The sequence below is a fragment of the Oncorhynchus clarkii genome, unplaced genomic scaffold, assembly GCF_045791955.1.
Source record: "Oncorhynchus clarkii lewisi isolate Uvic-CL-2024 unplaced genomic scaffold, UVic_Ocla_1.0 unplaced_contig_5358_pilon_pilon, whole genome shotgun sequence".
Lineage (NCBI taxonomy): Eukaryota > Metazoa > Chordata > Actinopteri > Salmoniformes > Salmonidae > Oncorhynchus > Oncorhynchus clarkii.
In genome coordinates this window covers 78,031-96,739 of record NW_027261000.1, presented here as the reverse complement: position 1 = coordinate 96,739, position 18,709 = coordinate 78,031, and the positions used below count along the sequence as shown (strand labels likewise).

Genomic DNA, 18,709 nt, shown 5'->3' with positions numbered 1-18,709 from the left:
GACATCACCAAGAGGTAACATAGTGAAGACAATAGTGGTGCTAAAACGGAGCCTTGAGGAACACACCGAAATTTACTGTTGATTTGTCAGAGGACAAACCATCTACAAAGACAAACTGATATCTTTTTGACAGATACGATCTAAACCAGGCCAGAACTTGTCCTTGTAGACCAATTTGGGTTTCCAATCTCTCCAAAAGAATGTGGTGATCGATGGTATCAAAAGCAGCACTAACGTCTAGGATCCCAAGGACAGAGGCAGAGCCTCGGTCTAACGCCTTTAAAAGGTAATTTACCACCTTCGCAGTCTCAGTGCTATGATAGGGTCTAAAACCACACTGAAGTGTTTCGTATACATTGTTTGTTTTCAGGAAGGCAGTGAGTTGCTGTACAACAGGTTTTTCAAAACTTTTTAAGAGGAATGGGAGATTCGATATAGGCCAATAGTTTTTTATATTTTCTGGGTTAAGGTTTGGCTTTATTACTGCCACTTTTAGTGAGTTTGGTACACATCTGGTGGATAGAGAGACATTTATTATGTTCAACATAGGCGGGCCAAGCACAGGAAGCAGCTCATTCAGTAGTTTAGTTGGAATAGGGTCCAGTATGCAGCTTGAAGGTTTAGAGGTCATGATTATTTTCATCAATGTGTCAAGAGATATAGTTTTACAAAACTTTAGTCTCCCTTGATCCTAGGTCTTGGCAGTGAGGAATACACAGATTTAAAGAGGAGTCCATAATTAGCTTTTTTGCTTGTCCATAATTTGCTCAAGACCCAGAGTCTCGAGCTTAATGACGAGTTTGGAGGGTACTATGGTGTTAAATCCTTGTTCATGCTACAAATGATCCCTCACTGGTCTGGGTGGTGCTGGAGATTTGCATTTCATTCAACCAGGTGCTTCTTCTTCCCTCAAACCCCTCTTCCTATAACCCTCTATGATACAGGTATCCTCTCAGTGTGTCTGCGCTTTATCAGCTTGTGTCATTTTGAAACATCATGAAAAGCAATTCTCCTTATTTATTGTACAAATAATAACTCTCAAAGTTCTGTGTGAGAGAGAGTGAGAAGTGAGAGATGGTGAGAGAGTGAAAGAGTGTGAAAGAGTATGTGTGTGACTGAATGACTATAGTTTGTCCCCTAATGTCTGTTTTGTAATGTTAATGGTTCGCTGGTTATTTTCCTGTACCCGTGTGTGAGATATTAGAGAACTGAGTGTAATAATTGAATATAAAGTGAGTGAGGTGTATATAGTCTTTACAATATATATTTTTTAAACACTGTTGATGATAATCGCTGCACTCTTGATTACATAGGGCTGCTGGTTCCTTGTCTGACTGTCTGAAATGGCACCCTATTTCACAGATTTTTACCTAAGCTCCATGGGCCCTTATCAAAAGTACTGCACTATATAGGGAATATGATGCCATTTTGCCTGGGGTCCCCAGAGCGGTATATCATTTTTTCTCCCTCTGCTGGCCTGGAGGATCCAGACAGACCAGGCCACTGTGGCTCACATGGCTGTGTCTCAATACTCTTAAATGGCTTCCTTTCCTTATATTCCTTAATTCTAGAAGAAGCTATACATGACCTGACCAGGAAAGCTCCAGGCCTTAGTTAAAGACCTGGAAGTTTTCCTAGTAAGGTCACATTGTGGGGAAAAGGTCCTTTCCATATTTATATTATATTAAATCTCATCACGGACAACTTGCACGTTTGATCTAATTAGCTTCTTTTAAACTACTTACTACTTTTTTAGCTACTTTGCTACTACTTAGCATGTTAGCTAAATCTTCCCCTAACCCTAACCTTAACCCTTTAACCTAACTCCTAAACTTAACCCCAGGGGCGTAGCCAGTGGGGTGTCCAGGTTTGCACTGGAAACCGCTGCCATCTGATTGGCCACACCGGGTGCCACCCCAAAATATAATGTTCTACATGCAGTTTGATGCTGATTGACATCTCATTTCACCTCTTGTTGAAAGAAGCATTTATTTTGACGTCCAACTGTTTTAAGGTTTAGCATCGGGTTTAGGTTTCCTGAACAACTTTTACGAAGGATGAGTCGCTGTATAATTTAACGTTAGATCTTTGGCTCCGTTAAGAGACAGTTATTAATCAGATAACCTCTAGCGTCGAGAAATCCCATATCCGGGAGCGTAATCATAGCCTCCAGCCCATTACCATAACGCAACGTTTCCTATTCATGAAAATCGCAAGTTAAATGAAATAAATATATACAAACACAAGCTTAGCCTTTTGTTAACAACACTGTCATCTCAGATTTTCAAAATATGCTTTTCAACCAAAGCTACACAAGCATTTCTGTAAGAGTATTGATAGCCTAGCATAGCATTAAGCCTAGCATTCAGCAGGCAACATTTTCACAGTAACAAGAAAAGCATTCAAATAAAATAATTTACCTTTGAAGAACTTCGGATGTTTTCAATGACGAGACTCTTAGTTAGACAGCAAATGTTCAATTTTTCCAAAAATATTATTTGTGTAGACGAAATAGCTCCGTTTTGTTCATCACGTTTGGCTAAGAAAAACACCGGAATATGCAGTCACTTACAACGCCAAACTTTTTTCCAAATTAGCTCCATAATATCGACAGAAACATGGCAAACGTTGTTTAGAATCAATCCTCATAGTGTTTTTCACATATCTATTCGATAATCTATCAGTTGTGGCAGTTGCCTTCTCACCAGAAGAAAACGGAAAAATACTGCAGCTGGAGATTACGCAATAATTGCGACGGAGGACACCAAGCGACCACCTGGTAGATGTAGTCTCTTATGGTCAATCTTCCAATGATATGCCTACAAATACGTCACAATGCTGCAGACACCTTGGGGAAAACGTGGAAAACATAAGCTGACTCCTAGCTCCTTCACAGCCATATAAGGAGTCATTGCCATGAGGCGGTTTCAAAAAATGCGGCACTTCCTGATTGGATTTTTATCTGGGTTTTTTCTGTAACATCAGTTCTGTGGCACTCACAGACAATATCTTTGCAGTTTTGGAAATGTCAGAGTGTTTTCTTTCCAAAGCTGTCAATTATAGCATCTTTTCGTGACAAAATATCTTGTTTAAAACGGGAACGTTTTTCATCCAACAATTAAAATAGCGCCCCCTATATCCAATAAGAGAGACACCAGATATGCTGTTCCAAAAGGGCCCAATGGTAGGCCAGGCCTAAACTTTAAACTACACATTTTAGTTAGCAGCTGTTAGTATCTAATCTTGTGGATCCCTTAATTATACATTTCCATAGAGATATGACATTATTTAATGTGTATTTCAGACATTTCAAGATCCACAGATGAGGGTCCTGTCTGCACGGATTAAAAACAGTGCAATATTTGCATTTTGTGTGTAATATAATGCACATTGTTTGAATTTGGTGCTTCTCGATACTGTAAAATCAGTGCCTGACCCAGTTTTTTGCTGAAAACAAAGTTTTCAAAAACAAAGTGGCATAGTTAAAGTGGCTAGTGATACATGTATTACATAAGGATACAGTCGATGATATAGAGTACAGTATATACGTATGCATATGAGATGAATAATGTAGGGTAAGTAACATTATATAAGGTAGCATTGTTTAAAGTGGCTAGTGATATATTTACATAATTTCCCATCAATTCCCATTATTAAAGTGGCTGGAGTTAAGTCAGTGTCAGTGTGTTGGCAGCAGCCACTCAATGTTAGTGGTGGCTGTTTAACAGTCTGATGGCCTTGAGATAGAAGCTGTTTTTCAGTCTCTCGGTCCCAGCTTTGATGCACCTGTACTGACCTCGCCTTCTGGATGATAGCGGGGTGAACAGGCAGTGGCTCGGGTGGTTGATGTCCTTGATGATCTTTATGGCCTTCCTGTGACATCGGGTGGTGTAGGTGTCCTGGAGGGCCGGTAGTTTGCCCCCGGTGATGCGTTGTGCAGACCTCACCACCCTCTGGAGAGCCTTACGGTTGAGGGCGGAGCAGTTGCCGTACCAGGCGGTGAAACAGCCCGCCAGGATGCTCTCGATTGTGCATCTGTAGAAGTTTGTGAGTGCTTTTGGTGACAAGCCGAATTTCTTCAGCCTCCTGAGGTTGAAGAGGCGCTGCTGCGCCTTCTTCACAATGCTGTCTGTGTGAGTGGACCAATTCAGTTTGTCTGTGATGTGTATGCCGAGGAACTTAAAACTTTCTACCCTCTCCACTACTGTTCCATCGATGTGGATAGGGGGGTGTTCCCTCTGCTGTTTCCTGAAGTCCACAATCATCTCCTTAGTTTTGTTGACGTTGAGTGTGAGGTTATTTTCCTGACACCACACTCCGAGGGCCCTCACCTCCTCCCTGTAGGCCGTCTCGTCGTTGTTGGTAATCAAGCCTACCACTGTTGTGTCGTCCGCAAACTTGATGATTGAGTTGGAGGCGTGCGTGGCCACGCAGTCGTGGGTGAACAGGGAGTACAGGAGAGGGCTCAGAACGCACCCTTGTGGGGCCCCAGTGTTGAGGATCAGCCGGGAGGAGATGTTGTTGCCTACCCTCACCACCTGGGGGCGGCCCGTCAGGAAGTCCAGTACCCAGTTGCACAGGGCGGGGTCGAGACCCAGGGTCTCGAGCTTGATGACGAGCTTGGAGGGTACTATGGTGTTGAATGCCGAGCTGTAGTCAATGAACAGCATTCTCACATAGGTATTCCTCTTGTCCAGATGGGTTAGGGCGGTGTGCAGTGTGGTTGAGATTGCATCATCTGTGGACCTATTTGGGCGGTAAGCAAATTGGAGTGGGTCTAGGGTGTCAGGTAGGGTGGAGGTGATATGGTCCTTGACTAGTCTCTCAAAGCACTTCATGATGACGGAAGTGAGTGCTACGGGGCGGTAGTCGTTTAGCTCAGTTACCTTAGCTTTCTTGGGAACAGGAACAATGGTGGCCCTCTTGAAGCATGTGGGAACAGCAGACTGGTATAGGGATTGATTGAATATGTCCGTAAACACACCGGCCAGCTGGTCTGCGCATGCTCTGAGGGCGCGGCTGGGGATGCCGTCTGGGCCTGCAGCCTTGCGAGGGTTAACACGTTTAAATGTCTTACTCACCTCGGCTGCAGTGAAGGAGAGACCTCATGTTTTCGTTGCAGGCCGTGTCAGTGGCACTGTATTGTCCTCAAAGCGGGCAAAAAAGTTATTTAGTCTGCCTGGGAGCAGGACATCCTGGTCCGTGACTGGGCTGGATTTCTTCCTGTAGTCCGTGATTGACTGTAGACCCTGCCACATGCCTCTTGTGTCTGAGCCGTTGAATTGAGATTCTACTTTGTCTCTGTACTGACGCTTAGCTTGTTTGATAGCCTTGCGGAGGGAATAGCTGCACTGTTTGTATTCGGTCATGTTACCAGACACCTTGCCCTGATTAAAAGCAGTGGTTCGCGCTTTCAGTTTCACGCGAATGCTGCCATCAATCCACGGTTTCTGGTTAGGGAATGTTTTAATCGTTGCTATGGGAACGACATCTTCAACGCACGTTCTAATGAACTCACACACCGAATCAGCGTATTCGTCAATGTTGTGACCAAAGTGATGGTGAGAGCTTCAAAAAAGCTATGTTTTATCAGGTGCTTGACAGTCTTGACAGAGGCGTTTTTCAAAGAAGAATTGTGAGATAATGCAAGGGGTCCAGTCTCTCAACCCAAAGAGAACAGCATTTTTGAATGAGGAGCTTCTGTTTGACTTTGCTCAGACCTTTGAGTCAGATTTAGAGGACCTCAAACATGAGGTTCATCAAACCAGGGGGCTTCTCGATAGGAGAGAAAAAAGTGAAAGAGACAGACCATCTACTCTCCTTTACTTTGTTGTGCTTCTAGAACCTTCTAAAGAGGTCTTCCATGAGCTATTTCGACTTTGCAAGATTTCTGTTGTTACACCAGTCAGCAGTGCTTCTTGCGAGAGAAGCTTCTCAGCTCTAAAACTGATTAAAACCCACCTCAGGATAACCGTGGTTGATGACAGGTTAAGTCACCTCGGAATTCTCAGTGTTGAGTCAAGGAGGGAAATGTATTTATAAAGCCCTTCTTACATCAGCTGATATCTCAAAGTGCTGTACAGAAACCCAGCCTAAAACCCCAAACAGCAAGCAATGCAGGTGTAGAAGCAAATGCAATTTGAAAATCACATCAAACACATCATCACAACAGTGTAGTTATTTTAACACTCACCTCACCGTGATTGGTAAATTTGAAGAACCAACGGGTTGAAACTGAGTGGAAAAGATGATCGTTGTGGATGTTGTTTCAAAGCCGAACACAACTAAATGGACAGCATTTTCTAAGGCGATGATTTATTCAAACAAACACTCGAACACATATTAGAGCGTATGCATATGCGTACTTTAGACCTGTAGAGCCCAACTTAATTCAAATAATGATTGTGCTGTTATACAATACATATTATGCATGACATAAACATAAAAAAACTGATTCAAGATGTCTTTGGTAGATAATTGGTTTAGCATGTACATAAAATAAAAAATAGTAGCAATTACATTTAAGTGTATACTTTTTAGTGTGCATACTGAATGGACTGGTTAACTTATGCTAAGCTACAAACTTTTTATCCATGAGTCTTGGAGATAACGTATAGACCTGGGCGATGCTTTTGGTTCATTGATTGTGCAAGGCGCCTTACAGAGTTATCCATCAATACATTTGCATTTGATATTGAATTGCCTAATAATTGGGCTAGCTTAATATTTCTACAATGAATTGTCTGATAAATAACCTTTAACTATATTTTAATAATTAATTGGCTGAGACATTACTTTTAACTACAGAATATCTCACCACCATGCGTTTCTATCTCCTCCTCTCTTCTTCATTATTTTCTCAAACACAGTGAGGGGTTGGCAACAGCTTAATGAAATATATTTGTTGTGAAAACATGTTACAAACAATGTTTTTTATTTTTTATTTCACCTTTATTTAACCAGGTAGGCTAGTTGAGAACAAGTTCTCATTTGCAACTGCGACCTGGCCAAGATAAAGCGTAGCAATTCCACACATACAACAACACAGAGTTACACATGGAATAAACAAAACATACAGTCAATAATACAGTAGAACAAAATAAATCAAAAAGTCTATATACAGTGAGTGCAAATGAGGTAAGTTAAGGAAATAAATAGGCTGTGGTGGCGAAGTAATTACAATATTGCAATTAAACACTGGAATGGTAGATCGGCAGAAGATGAATGTGCAGGTTGAGATACTGGGGTGCAAAGGAGCAAAATAAATAAATAAATAAATACCAGTATGGGGATGAGGTAGGTAGATAGATGGGCTGTTAACAGATGGGCTATGTACATGTGCAGTGATCTGTGAGCTGCTCTGACAGCTGGTGCTTAAAGCTAGTGAGGGAGATGTGAGTCTCCAGCTTCAGAAATTTTTGAAATTAGTTCCAGTCATGGGCAGCAGAGAACTGGAAGGAAAGACGACCAAAGGAGGAATCGGCTTTGGGGGTGACCAGTGAGATATACCTGCTGGAGCGCGTGCTACGAGTGGGTGCTGCTATGGTGACCAGTGAGCTGAGATAAGGAGGGGCTTTACCTAGCAGAGACTTGTAGATAACCTGTAGCCAGTGGGTTTGGCGACGAGTATGAAGCGGGGGCCAACCAACGAGAGCGTACAGGTCACAATGGTGGGTAGTGTATGGGGCTTTGGTGACAAAACGGATGGCACTGTGATAGACTGCATCCAATTTGCTGAGTAGAGTGTTGGAGGCTATTTTATAGATGACATCACCGAAGTTGAGGATCGGTAGGATGGTCAGTTTTACGAGGGTATGTTTGGCAGCATGAGTGAAGGATGCTTTGTTGCGATATAGGACGCCGATTCTAGATTTAATTTTGGATTGGAGATGCTTAATGTGAGTCTGGAAGGAGAGTTTACAGTCTAAAATCACCAGTAGCAAGAGCAACATCATTGATGTATATAGAAAAGAGAGTCGGCCCAAGAATTGAACCCTGTGGCACACCCATAGAGACTGTCAGAGGTCTGGAAACAGGCCCTCCAATTTGACACACAGAACTCTATCAAAGAAGTATTTGGTAAACCAGGCGAGGCAATCATTTGAGAATCCAAGGCTGTCGAGTCTGCCAATAAGAATGTTGTGATTGACAGAGTTGAAAGCCTTGGCCAGGTCGATGGATACGGCTGCACAGTAATGTCTCTTATCAATGGCGGTTATGATGTCATTTAGAACCTTGAGCGTGGCTGAGGAGCACCCATAACCAGCTCTGAAACCAGATTGCATAGCGGAGAAGGTATTGTGGTATTCGAAATGGTCAGTAATCTGTTTGTTAAAACCTCTTGAAACTAGGGGGCACTATTTTTATTTTTGGAAAAATAACGTTCCCAAAGTAAACGGCCTATTTTTCAGGATCAGATGCTAGAATATGCATATAATTGACAGATTAGGATAGAAAAGACTCTAAAGTTTCCAAAACTGTAAAAATATTGTCTGTGAGTATAACAGAACTGATATAGCAGGCGAAAGCCTGAGAAAAATCCAATCAGACAGTGACTCTTATTTAGAAACCTCTGCGTTCCTATGTGTCCCTATTGAGCAGTGAAAGGGATATCAACCAGATTCCTTTTTCTATGGCTTCCCTAATGTGTTTAGTATCACAAGACATAGTTTCAGGCTTTTATTTTGAAAAATGAGCGTGAACGACAACATTGCGTCAGTGGTCAGCTGGTGGCTCTTGAGGATTGATTTGTGCATAATAGACAAATGCGGCAATTGTTTCTCTCGCTCCTACTAAGAAGCCAACTGTCCCGGTTGATATATTATCGAATAGATATTTGAAAAACACCTTGAGGATTGATTATAAAAAAACGTTTGCCATGTTTCTGTCAATATTATAGATCTAATTTGGAATATTTTTCACCGTTGTTGTGACCTCAATTTCCGGTCGATTTCTCAGCCAAACGTGAAGAACAAACGGAGGTATTTCGGCTCCAAAAACAATCTTTATGGAACAAAAGGAACATTTGCTGTCTAACTGGGAGTCTCGTGAGTGAAAACATCCGAAGCTCATCAAAGGTAAACGATTTAATTTGATTGCTTTTCTGATGTTCGTGACCAAGTTACCTGGTGCTAGCTGGACATTATGCTATGCTATGCTATCGATAAACTTACACAAATGCTTGTCTTGCTTTGGCTGTAAAGCATAATATCAAAATCTGAGATGACAGGGTGATTAACAAAAGGCTAAACTGTGTTTCAATATATTTCACTTGTGATTTCATGAATCTGAATATTTTCTAGTAAGATTTTTTTGTCCGTTGCGTTATGCTAATTAGTGTCAGTTGATGACAATTCTCCCGATTCCGGGATGGGTAGTTCTAAGAGGTCGTTTGTTAACTTGGCTTTCGAAGACCTTAGAAAAACAGGGTAGGATTGATATAGGTCTGTAGCAGTTTGGGTCTAGAGTGTCACCCCCTTTGAAGAGGGGATGACCACGGCAGCTTTCCAATCTTTGGGAATCTCAGACGATACGAAAGAGAGGTTGAACAGGCTAGTAATAGGGGTTGCAACAATTTCGGCAGATCATTTTAGAAAGAGAGGGTCCAGATTGTCTAATCCGGCTGATTTGTAGGCGTCCAGATTTTGCAGCTCTTTCAGAACATCAGCTATCTGGATTTGGGTAAAGGAGAAATGGTGGGGGTTTTCGCGGGTTGATGTGGAGGGTGCCGGGCAGTTGACCGGGGTAGGGGTAGCCATGTGGAAGGCATGGCCAGCCGTAGAGAAATGCTTATTCAAATTCTCAATTATAGTGGATTTATCGGTGGTGACAGTGTTTCCTAGCCTCAGAGCAGTGGGCAGCTGGGAGGTGGTGCTCTTATTCTCCATGGACTTTACAGTGTCCCATAACTTTTTTGAGTTAGTACTACAGGATGCAAATTTCTGTTTGAAAAATCTTGCTTTAGCTTTTCTAACTGCCTGTGTATATTTGTTCTTAACTTCCCTGAAAAGTTGCATATCACCGGGGCTATTCGATGCTAATGCAAAACGCCACAGGATGTTTTTGTGCTGGTCAAGGGCAGATAGGTCTGGAGTGAACCAAGGACTATATCTATTCCTAGTTCTACATTTTTTGAGAGGGGCATGCTTATTTAAGATGGTGAGGAAGGCACTTTTAAAGAATAGCCAGGCATCATCTACTGACGGGATGAGGTCAATGTCATTCCAGGATACCCCGGACAGGTGTATTTGGAGGGCGAGTTAGTTAGGATGACATCTACAGTGGGGCAAAAAAGTATTTAGTCAGCCACCAATTGTGCAAGTTCTCCCACTTAAAAAGATGAGAGGACTGTAATTTTCATCACAGGAACACTTCAACTATGACAGACAAAATGCGATTTTTTTCTCCAGAAAATCACATTGTAGGATTTTTAATGAATTTATTTGCAAATTATGGTGGAAAATAAGTATTTGGTCAATAACAAAAGTTTATCTCAATACTTTGTTATATACCCTTTGTTGGCAATGACAGAGGTCAAACGTGTTCTGTAAGTCTTCACAAGGTTTTCACACACTGTTGCTGGTATTTTGGCCCAATACTCCATGCAGATCTCCTCTAGAGCAGTGATGTCTTGGGGCTGTTGCTGGGCAACACGGACTTTCAACTCCCTCCAAAGATTTTCTATGGGGTTGAGATCTGGAGACTGGGTAGGCCACTTCAGGACCTTGAAATGTCTGAGACCAGCCATCCAGACAGCTGATGAAACTGAGGAGTATTTCTGTCTGTATTAAAGCCCTTTCGTGGGGAAACTCATTCTGATTGGCTGGGCCCCTGCCCAGTCATACGAAATCCATAGATTGGGGCCTAATTATTATTTAACCTTTATTTAACGAGGCAGATCAGTTAAGAACACATTCTTGTTTACAATGATGGTTTACCGTGGAACACTGCCTTGTTAAGGGCAGAAAGACAGATTTTTACCTTGTAAAATGTAGCACTGTTCACAGGCTCTGATGCTTTGATTAACATCCTGATGAGAAACCACAGTCAAATCCAAAGAAGAAGTGATGATGTTTAGTGTAATTATTCGACTATCTTCATAATTTTGCATACTCTGTCTTATTACCTGTTCTACTTTGTCTAAAAGCTCTCTGACCTGATTGGTATCGCACTTAACATCATTGTTGAACACTTGGAAACTGCCTTCCCATTTCTGAACAAAATTCTTCAGGTTTTGGTCTTCTCTAAAAAAACAGCTCTACGGAAGTGTCTCCATAACTAAAAAGCACTATGGTATATTCACTGACAGAGGGACTTAACATCTTCTCCAGTGTCTCCATCACTCTCTTCTCTTGCTCTGTGAAGCGGCCCAGCTGAATGACCGGTAGGAAGGCATGGGGACCTGGTGTTAGAGAGAGACAAAGACCTCTCAATCTAATCTCTGACTTCCTCTTCAGAGAGGTCACTGTTGAGCAGACCTGGAGTGTCCACAACCATCACTGTCCTCCCACACAGCCCCGTCTCTCTCTCTGCTCTCACTCTTCAGGGTCAGTGACTTGGGACTGATTCTGGAATCAAACAGCTTTTGGCCCATGATGGTGTTTCATGCTGCACTCTTCTCCAATCCACTCAGACCAACCAAAACCAGTCTCAGGTCATTGCTGATTTCAGCTTCTGAAAGCAACAGTAAGTAGACGAGAGAAGAGATTTGTATGTCCTTAGTGATGAGCAAAATGGAATACTGCTGCTCAGAGACGTACATGAGTAGGATCACAGATGAATAATAAAACAAATATGGGCATTATTCCTATCTCAATAACTCATGTATAGATCAGTAAAAAAAACAATAATTATGAATTGAAAGATCAATGCATCTGTCAACTTGCACTATACTACATTACATTGTGTTCATTTTCATTAATTAGGTCATTTCAAAATGCATTTATGTGCTTGTATTAATCAATATGCTTTAGTATATGTAATTCCCAAACATTCTAAGAATTTATGAAAAAGTGAAAATTACCTTATCCAATTGCTTACTTGTCAGAAAATGTAAAAATTAAAATGTCATTCTTCCTGGGGGTCTATATAAACAGATTTTAATACGATTTCATGTTGCTAAAATGCTCTCCAGCAGCCTGACACCTGCGCCTCTCCCCCCTTAGGGGGAAATTCTTTCTCCACGTGCCAACCCTAAACTGCCAGTCCCTCCCCTGCACCCCGAGCTAGGGCGAACCCTCGCCCTCCTCCGGTACCCCGACCACGACCTGCAGAAAGTGGAGGAAGAAGAGGTGGTGGAGGAGGAAGGACAAAGGAAGGACGGTGGAGGATGAAAGGAGGACGGAGAAGGGAGGGATGGTGGAGGATGAAAGGAGGAAGGAGAAGGAGGGATGGTGGAGGATGAAAGGAGGAAGGAGAAGGGAGGGATGGTGGAGGATGAAAGGAGAAGGGAGGGATGGTGGAGGATGAAAGGAGGAAGGAGAAGGGAGGGATGGTGGAGGATGAAAGGAGGAAGGAGAAGGGAGGGATGGTGGAGGATAAAAGGAGAAGGGAGGGATGGTGGAGGATGAAAGGAGAAAGGAGAAGGGAGGGATGGTGGAGGATGGAAGTAGAAGGGAGGGATGGTGGAGGAGGATGAAAGGAGGAAGGAGAAGGGAGGGATGGTGGAGGGATGGTGGAGGATGAAAGGAGGAAGGAGAAGGGAGGGATGGTGGAGGATGAAAGGAGGAAGGAGAAGGGAGGGATGGTGGAGGATGAAAGGAGGAAGGAGAAGGGAGGGATGGTGGAGGATGAAAGGAGAAGGGAGGGATGGTGGAGGATGGAAGGAGAAGCGAGGGATGGTGGAGGATGAAAGGAAGAAGGAGAAGGGAGGGATGGCGGAGGACGTGTCAGATGATTCAGGGCTGCCTCTGGACCTGGACATGGTGTCTCTGGATCCTCTGGAAGAGGAAGAGGAGGAAGATTTTTCTCTGGGGGAGCCTATGGACTGAAGCATGTCTCCTGACACACTAGAGGGCGCTGTCCCTACACCAGGGAGACATCTACTACACCCAGCCCCGTCCTCTTCCTCCCTGTTTCTGCAACCTAACGGCTAGTTCTATCCAGTCTCCAACTCCCCCACTCCCTCCCTCCTGTCCCCCGTCTGGACAACAACAACGGTGGTCGTCGGACGTCCGATTGGCTGGAAGGCTAGCAGCTTCCGCACTGCAATCCCGGACCCCTCTGCTGGCCCTGCCCCTGAGCAAAATGAGTTAATTTCCTGTCCGGGCTGCTGTCTTATTGGTTTGCGCTTTCCTTCTGTGTGCCTGAAGGAGGCGAATGGTCTCGCTCCTCTGTCCGCGCCTTGCGTGTCTTGGCTGCCCCTACCGGAGGGACAGACTTAAGTAGGGCTCCCCCTAGTGGGCTGACTGACTGACTGACAACAAAGTGTGTGTGTGTGTGTGTGTGTGTGTGTGAATTCATTATTTTCTTCTACTTATTCATTTGAGTTCTTATATATTGGTTGTTGACCTGGCTTCATTTGATAATGTCAGTGTGTCCCTGGTTTGTTCACTCACTTTCTACACTCTGAATCTTTCTATTTGATTCCTATTAATGATTTTTCACTGGTCTGGGTGGTGCTTGAGATTTGTATTGAATTCAAACAGGTGCTTCTTCTTGCCTCAAACCTCAGTGTTCTTCCCATAACCCACTATGATCCAGGTATCCTCAGCATGTTTTAACAGCCTGTGTAACTTTGAAACAGCATGAAAAGCAATTCTCCTTATTGTACAGATTATTCCACCCAAGTGTGTGTGTGTGTGTGTGTGTGTGTGTGTGTGTGTGCGCCTGCACGTGTGTGTGTGTGTCTGCGCCTGCACGTGTGTGTGTGTGTGTGCGCCTGCACGTGTGTGTGTGTGTGTGCCTGCACGTGTGTGTGTGCTTGCACGTGTGTGTGTGTGCCTGCACGTGTGTCAGAGGGAGAGATAGTATGTGTGTCAGAGGGAGAGATAGTATGTGTGTGACTGAATGACGAAGGTTTGTCCCCTGATGTCTGTATTGAAATGTTAAATGTTCGCTGGTCATTTCCCCGTACCTGTGTGTGAGAGATTAGAGAACTGAGTGTAATAATTGTATATAAAGTGATGAGGTGTACATCATCTTTACTCTGTTTTACACTATTGATGATAATCTTTGCACTTTTGATTTCATAGGCCTGCTGGTTCTTTGTCTGTTTGGGATGAAATGGCACCCTATTCCATATATAGCGTACTACTTTGAACAAAGCCCCATGTGTTCTGGTCAAAAGTAGTGCATTATATATGGAATAGGATGCCAATTTGTCAGTTGGTCCCAGAGTTTAGGATTTTATTTTCTCCCTCTGCTGGCCTGGAGGATCCAGACAGACTAGGCCGCCATGGCTCACATGTCTGTGTCTCAATAACCGTCAATGGCTTCCATTCCTCGTAACCTTTACTTCTAGGAGAAGCTATACAGGACCTGACCAGGGAAAACTCCAGGCCTTAGTTATAGACCTGGAGGTTTTCCCAGTCAGGTCACTGGTCAAGAAAAGAGAGTCTCATTATTACTTCACTGTTTAAACAGCATGATTTACAGTCTGGACAACTGTGTGCATCCATATAAATAATTCCACTGTTCTGTCCCATATTGATGATGTCATATTGACAATGGTATGAACACCAACCCATTTGTTCAAGGAATGACCAAGTCATGGAGTGTTATGCACAACATGAATACGTTTTTTTATTTTTTGTTGTTGATTAAAACATATTTGATTTATAATGCCAATGCATGAAAGCTACCCTAAAATCACATACGTAGCTAATTACCAGCTTTAATAAACTGTCATGATGATTATTTGTGTTATTTTAAGAAAATATCCTCACTGAATATCAATGAAACAATAGATTACATTCAATGTTGTCTAGTATTTGTCTTAAATTGTCATTACATAATGTTTACTATTGACATAAATGGAAACAAATCACAGACACAGCAGAGCCAGGATAAATGTCATAAATCTTTATGTAAGCTATAGAATATACATCTATAGAAGTCAATGCTATAGTTACAGGCTATAACAGTAGAATGGCAACAGTGTACACTGTATATGAATGCATTCAATGTGACTAAGCTCGGGACTCTTGAACAGCATTGTTTCAGATTTTCATTGTGTACTGCACCTATCTTTTACTGCTGTTTTCCACACTTCAGCAGCTTTTTTAATAAAACTATATAGAAAGCCATTTCTTCCTTCAGCTCTCTCTCTTGCCTCCCTTTCATGTTTTTCCCTCAGCTCCTTTATTTCTTTATCTTTAGCCTCGTTTTCCAGTTTCAGTTTCTCCAGTTCCTCCTCCCTGAGTCTCTGCTCTTCCTTCTCTCTCTGGATTCTCTTCTTCTCCTCTTTAATAGCTTTCTCCTGAGCCTCTTGTGTATCTTGCTTCAGTTCATTCTGTCTGCGTTTCTGCTCTTCGTTCTCTCTCAGGATCCTCTCATTCTTCTCTTTAAGCTCTTTTTCCCGAGCCTCTTGGATCATTTTTTCTTTCTTCAGTTTCTCCTCCTCTCTGCGTATCTTCTCTTCATTCTCTCTCAGGATCCTGTTCTTCTCCTCTTCAATCGCTCTCTCAGCCTCCTGGAACATATCAGTGGTGTAGTGGCTTCCTCCATTCATCTTCACCATCGTGTTGATCTTCTCAAGCAGCTCAGTGACCTGGGAGCGATTCTTATCTTTCTTGTTGAAGACATGATATCTCCCATTGCATTGGGAAATAACACTATCCAGATGTGGATTTCCAAGCAGGAACTGTGCAATTGTTACATCATCATCATCATCATCATCACCATGAAGAAAGTCTCCATGTGTGAAGAGAACCATGGTGTATTTGGATGCTTCATCCCCAAATAATGTCTTAATCATCTCCACAGTTTTCTGTTCCTCTTCAGTGAATCTTCCCAGCTGGATCACAATCAGGAACACATGGGGACCAGGTGCAGAGAAAGAGATGCATTCAGCAATCTTTTTCAGTGACTCTTCATTGGACAATGAAGTATCAAACAAACCTGGGATGTCAATAACAGCTACACTTTGCTCACCCACCTTCCCTCTTCTCTTGTGACAGTTTTTTGTCTGAGAAATAGAGGAGATTTTTGATGGGAAAGCTTTTTCCCCTAGAATGATGTTTCCTGCAACACTTTTCCCAGCTCCTGTCTTCCCGACCAGAACAATGCGGATCTCCCCATTTTGTGTATGCAGTTGGATTCCTGTTGGATAACAAGAACACTTGTTAACTTTTTTAAGAGGTCTAGACTTCATGTACTGCTTGTTAGCACATTTTGAGTAATGGCAAAAACAATTTGTTTCTTCATGGTCTGCACAAAACAATCTGTGAGCATTGCCTCTACAGATGCAGGATCTTAATTTTAGCCTGTTTGCTACAGCAGGAAAATAATCCTGCAGCAATAGGAAATGTGAATTATTATATGGATTAGGGAAAATCAAGTCTGGACTTTCAAAGTGGACATTAGAAACTTTAGAGTACTTAAAATGCAAATCCACTACAATTTTGCATTTGCTGCTGTGCAGGAAAACCTTCAGCAACAAAATATTTATCAAATTAAGATCCTACATCTGTATGTGCTAAACTGTTTTTATGCCATTATAATTTTTTGCTAAATTGACTCCCATCAAATACCAAGCAATCTCTTGGTTTCAATATATAAACAAAGGCCACCGTACAAACATAAATGTATAATCCATGTGTTCCTTTTTTAGAATCATTACAGCAAGTGAGAAAGAGAAGGAAAGATAGAGAAGGTAGTGCTCTAAAACAGTCATAGACAATAAGCGCATACAAGAATAAAAACAAAATTAATTACTCCACTGACTTGTACATTATAATGTAACTAATAATGTTAACATTTTGTGTCAACTTGACAAAAAAATAAAAGGGGAGTAATATAAAATAATGCTCCCCACTGCTATGCATCATTATATTTCTAGAGCACATGAAGATCAAAGGAAAAAGCACATCAAAAAAGGAATCAATACTATTGGCTTGAGTTCCCATCTTTATAACCTAAAGGCTACTCACCAGACTGAGAAACTTTGCTGTTCATGTTTGCAGTGAAGATCTGTCAGTCTCAAGCACTGTGTGAGAGTAGTAACAGAAGTAGTTTCTATGCTTCTATAAGGATACTAAAGATATACAGTGTGAGAGTGGGTCTGCTCACTTGTTTTATATAGGATCTGTCAGGTGCCCACCCCCTGACACACCCACAGGCTTTCTCTTAGCTTTCATACATTTACTGAAATCCTTTCCCACTAGTTATGGCTGTAATACAATACAAATGTTTTGACTGGTCTAATATTGAACTATTCAGTCAAGTCAAATCGTAATGCACTAGTAATCGGCAGTATGTTTGGACTACTATGTGTTGACTACTAATTGAGGCCGAATATATTCAACATGTTTGAACATTTTCGGGATGCCGTATGTGCCCGTAGAGTGCCCGGGAGCCTATGGGAGCCATCATCCGCAAATCGGTTATGTGCTTACACTTTACGAGACTGTGGCATTATGTTTTACTCTGGGTTTGATCTAAAGATTTGGGAAAATGCTCCTGGAGCTGATCAGGAGCCTGTAGATCGTCCTAAAAACTTGTAGTGTCTACCCGGCTTTATTTTCACATATTGTTGCTCAACAGGTCACACCTCAAGTGACCTCATTTGCATTAGCCTATAGGTTGGGTATTGAAGCCCCACTTGTAAATAATAATAGTTCGAATGACAATACTAATAATAACACCTTTATTTGTAAAGCAATTTGCATGTACTTCAAAATGCAAAGCACAAAGCAAAAAATAACAACATAGAAGATTAGTAGGCTTAACTACAGTGGGGCAAAAAAAGTATTTAGTCAGCCACCAATTGTGCAAGTTTTCCCACTTAAAAAGATGAGAGAGGCCTGTAATTTTCATCATAGGTACACTTCAACTATGGCAGACAAAATGAGAAGAAAAATCCAGAAAATCACATTGTAGGATTTTTAATTAATTTATTTGCAAATTATGGTGGAAAATAAGTATTTGGTCACCTACAAACAAGCAAGATTTCTGGCTCTCACAGACCTGTAACTTGTTCTTTAAGAGGCTCCTCTGTCCTCCACAACGTTACCTATATTAATGGTACCTGTTTGAACTTGCTATCAGTATAAAAGACACCTGTCCACAACCTCAAACAGTCACACTCCAAACTCCACTGTGGCCAAGACCAAAGAGCTGTCAAAGGACACCAGAAACAAAATTGTAGACCTGCACCTGGCTGGGAAGACTGAATCTGCAATAAGTAAGCAGCCTGGTTTGAAGAAAAAAACTGTGGGAGCAATTATTAGGAGACACACAAGACCACTGATAATCTCCCTTGATCTGGGGCTCCACGCAAGATCTCACCCCGTGGGGTCAAAATGATCACAAGAACGGTGAGCAAAAATACCAGAACCACACGGGGGGACCTAGTGAATGACCTGCAGAGAGCTGGGACCAAAGTAACAAAGCTTACCATCAGTAACACACTATGCCGCCAGGGACTCAAATCCTGCAGTGCCAGACGTGTTCCCCTGCTTAAGCCAGTACATGTCCAGGCCCATCTGAAGTTTGCTAGAGAGCATTTGGATGATCCAGAAGAAGATTGGGAGAATGTTATATGGTCAGA

At 42.3% G+C, this 18,709-nt stretch overlaps 1 protein-coding gene across 1 annotated transcript; it reads right to left on the bottom strand.

The window, feature by feature from the left end:
* Positions 1-15,006: 15,006 nt before the first annotated feature.
* On the bottom strand, positions 15,007-17,200 carry LOC139403115 (GTPase IMAP family member 7-like). Its single transcript, XM_071146824.1, has 2 exons — positions 17,091-17,200; positions 15,007-16,260 (listed from the first exon to the last, which is right to left on the bottom strand). Exons 1-2 carry the CDS (start codon positions 17,113-17,115, stop codon positions 15,167-15,169), a joined length of 1,119 nt encoding a protein of 372 aa, XP_071002925.1. The 5' UTR covers positions 17,116-17,200; the 3' UTR covers positions 15,007-15,166.
* Between the last annotated feature and the right edge of the window lie 1,509 nt (positions 17,201-18,709).

Excerpts from the sequence above, each read along its gene's own strand:
- LOC139403115 (XM_071146824.1), bottom strand. The coding sequence starts at position 17,115 with ATGAACAGCAAAGTTTCTCAGTCTG. Across the intron at positions 16,261-17,090 it reads CAGCAAAGTTTCTCAGTCTG|GAATCCAACTGCATACACAA; the intron begins GTGAGTAGCCTT and ends GTTATCCAACAG.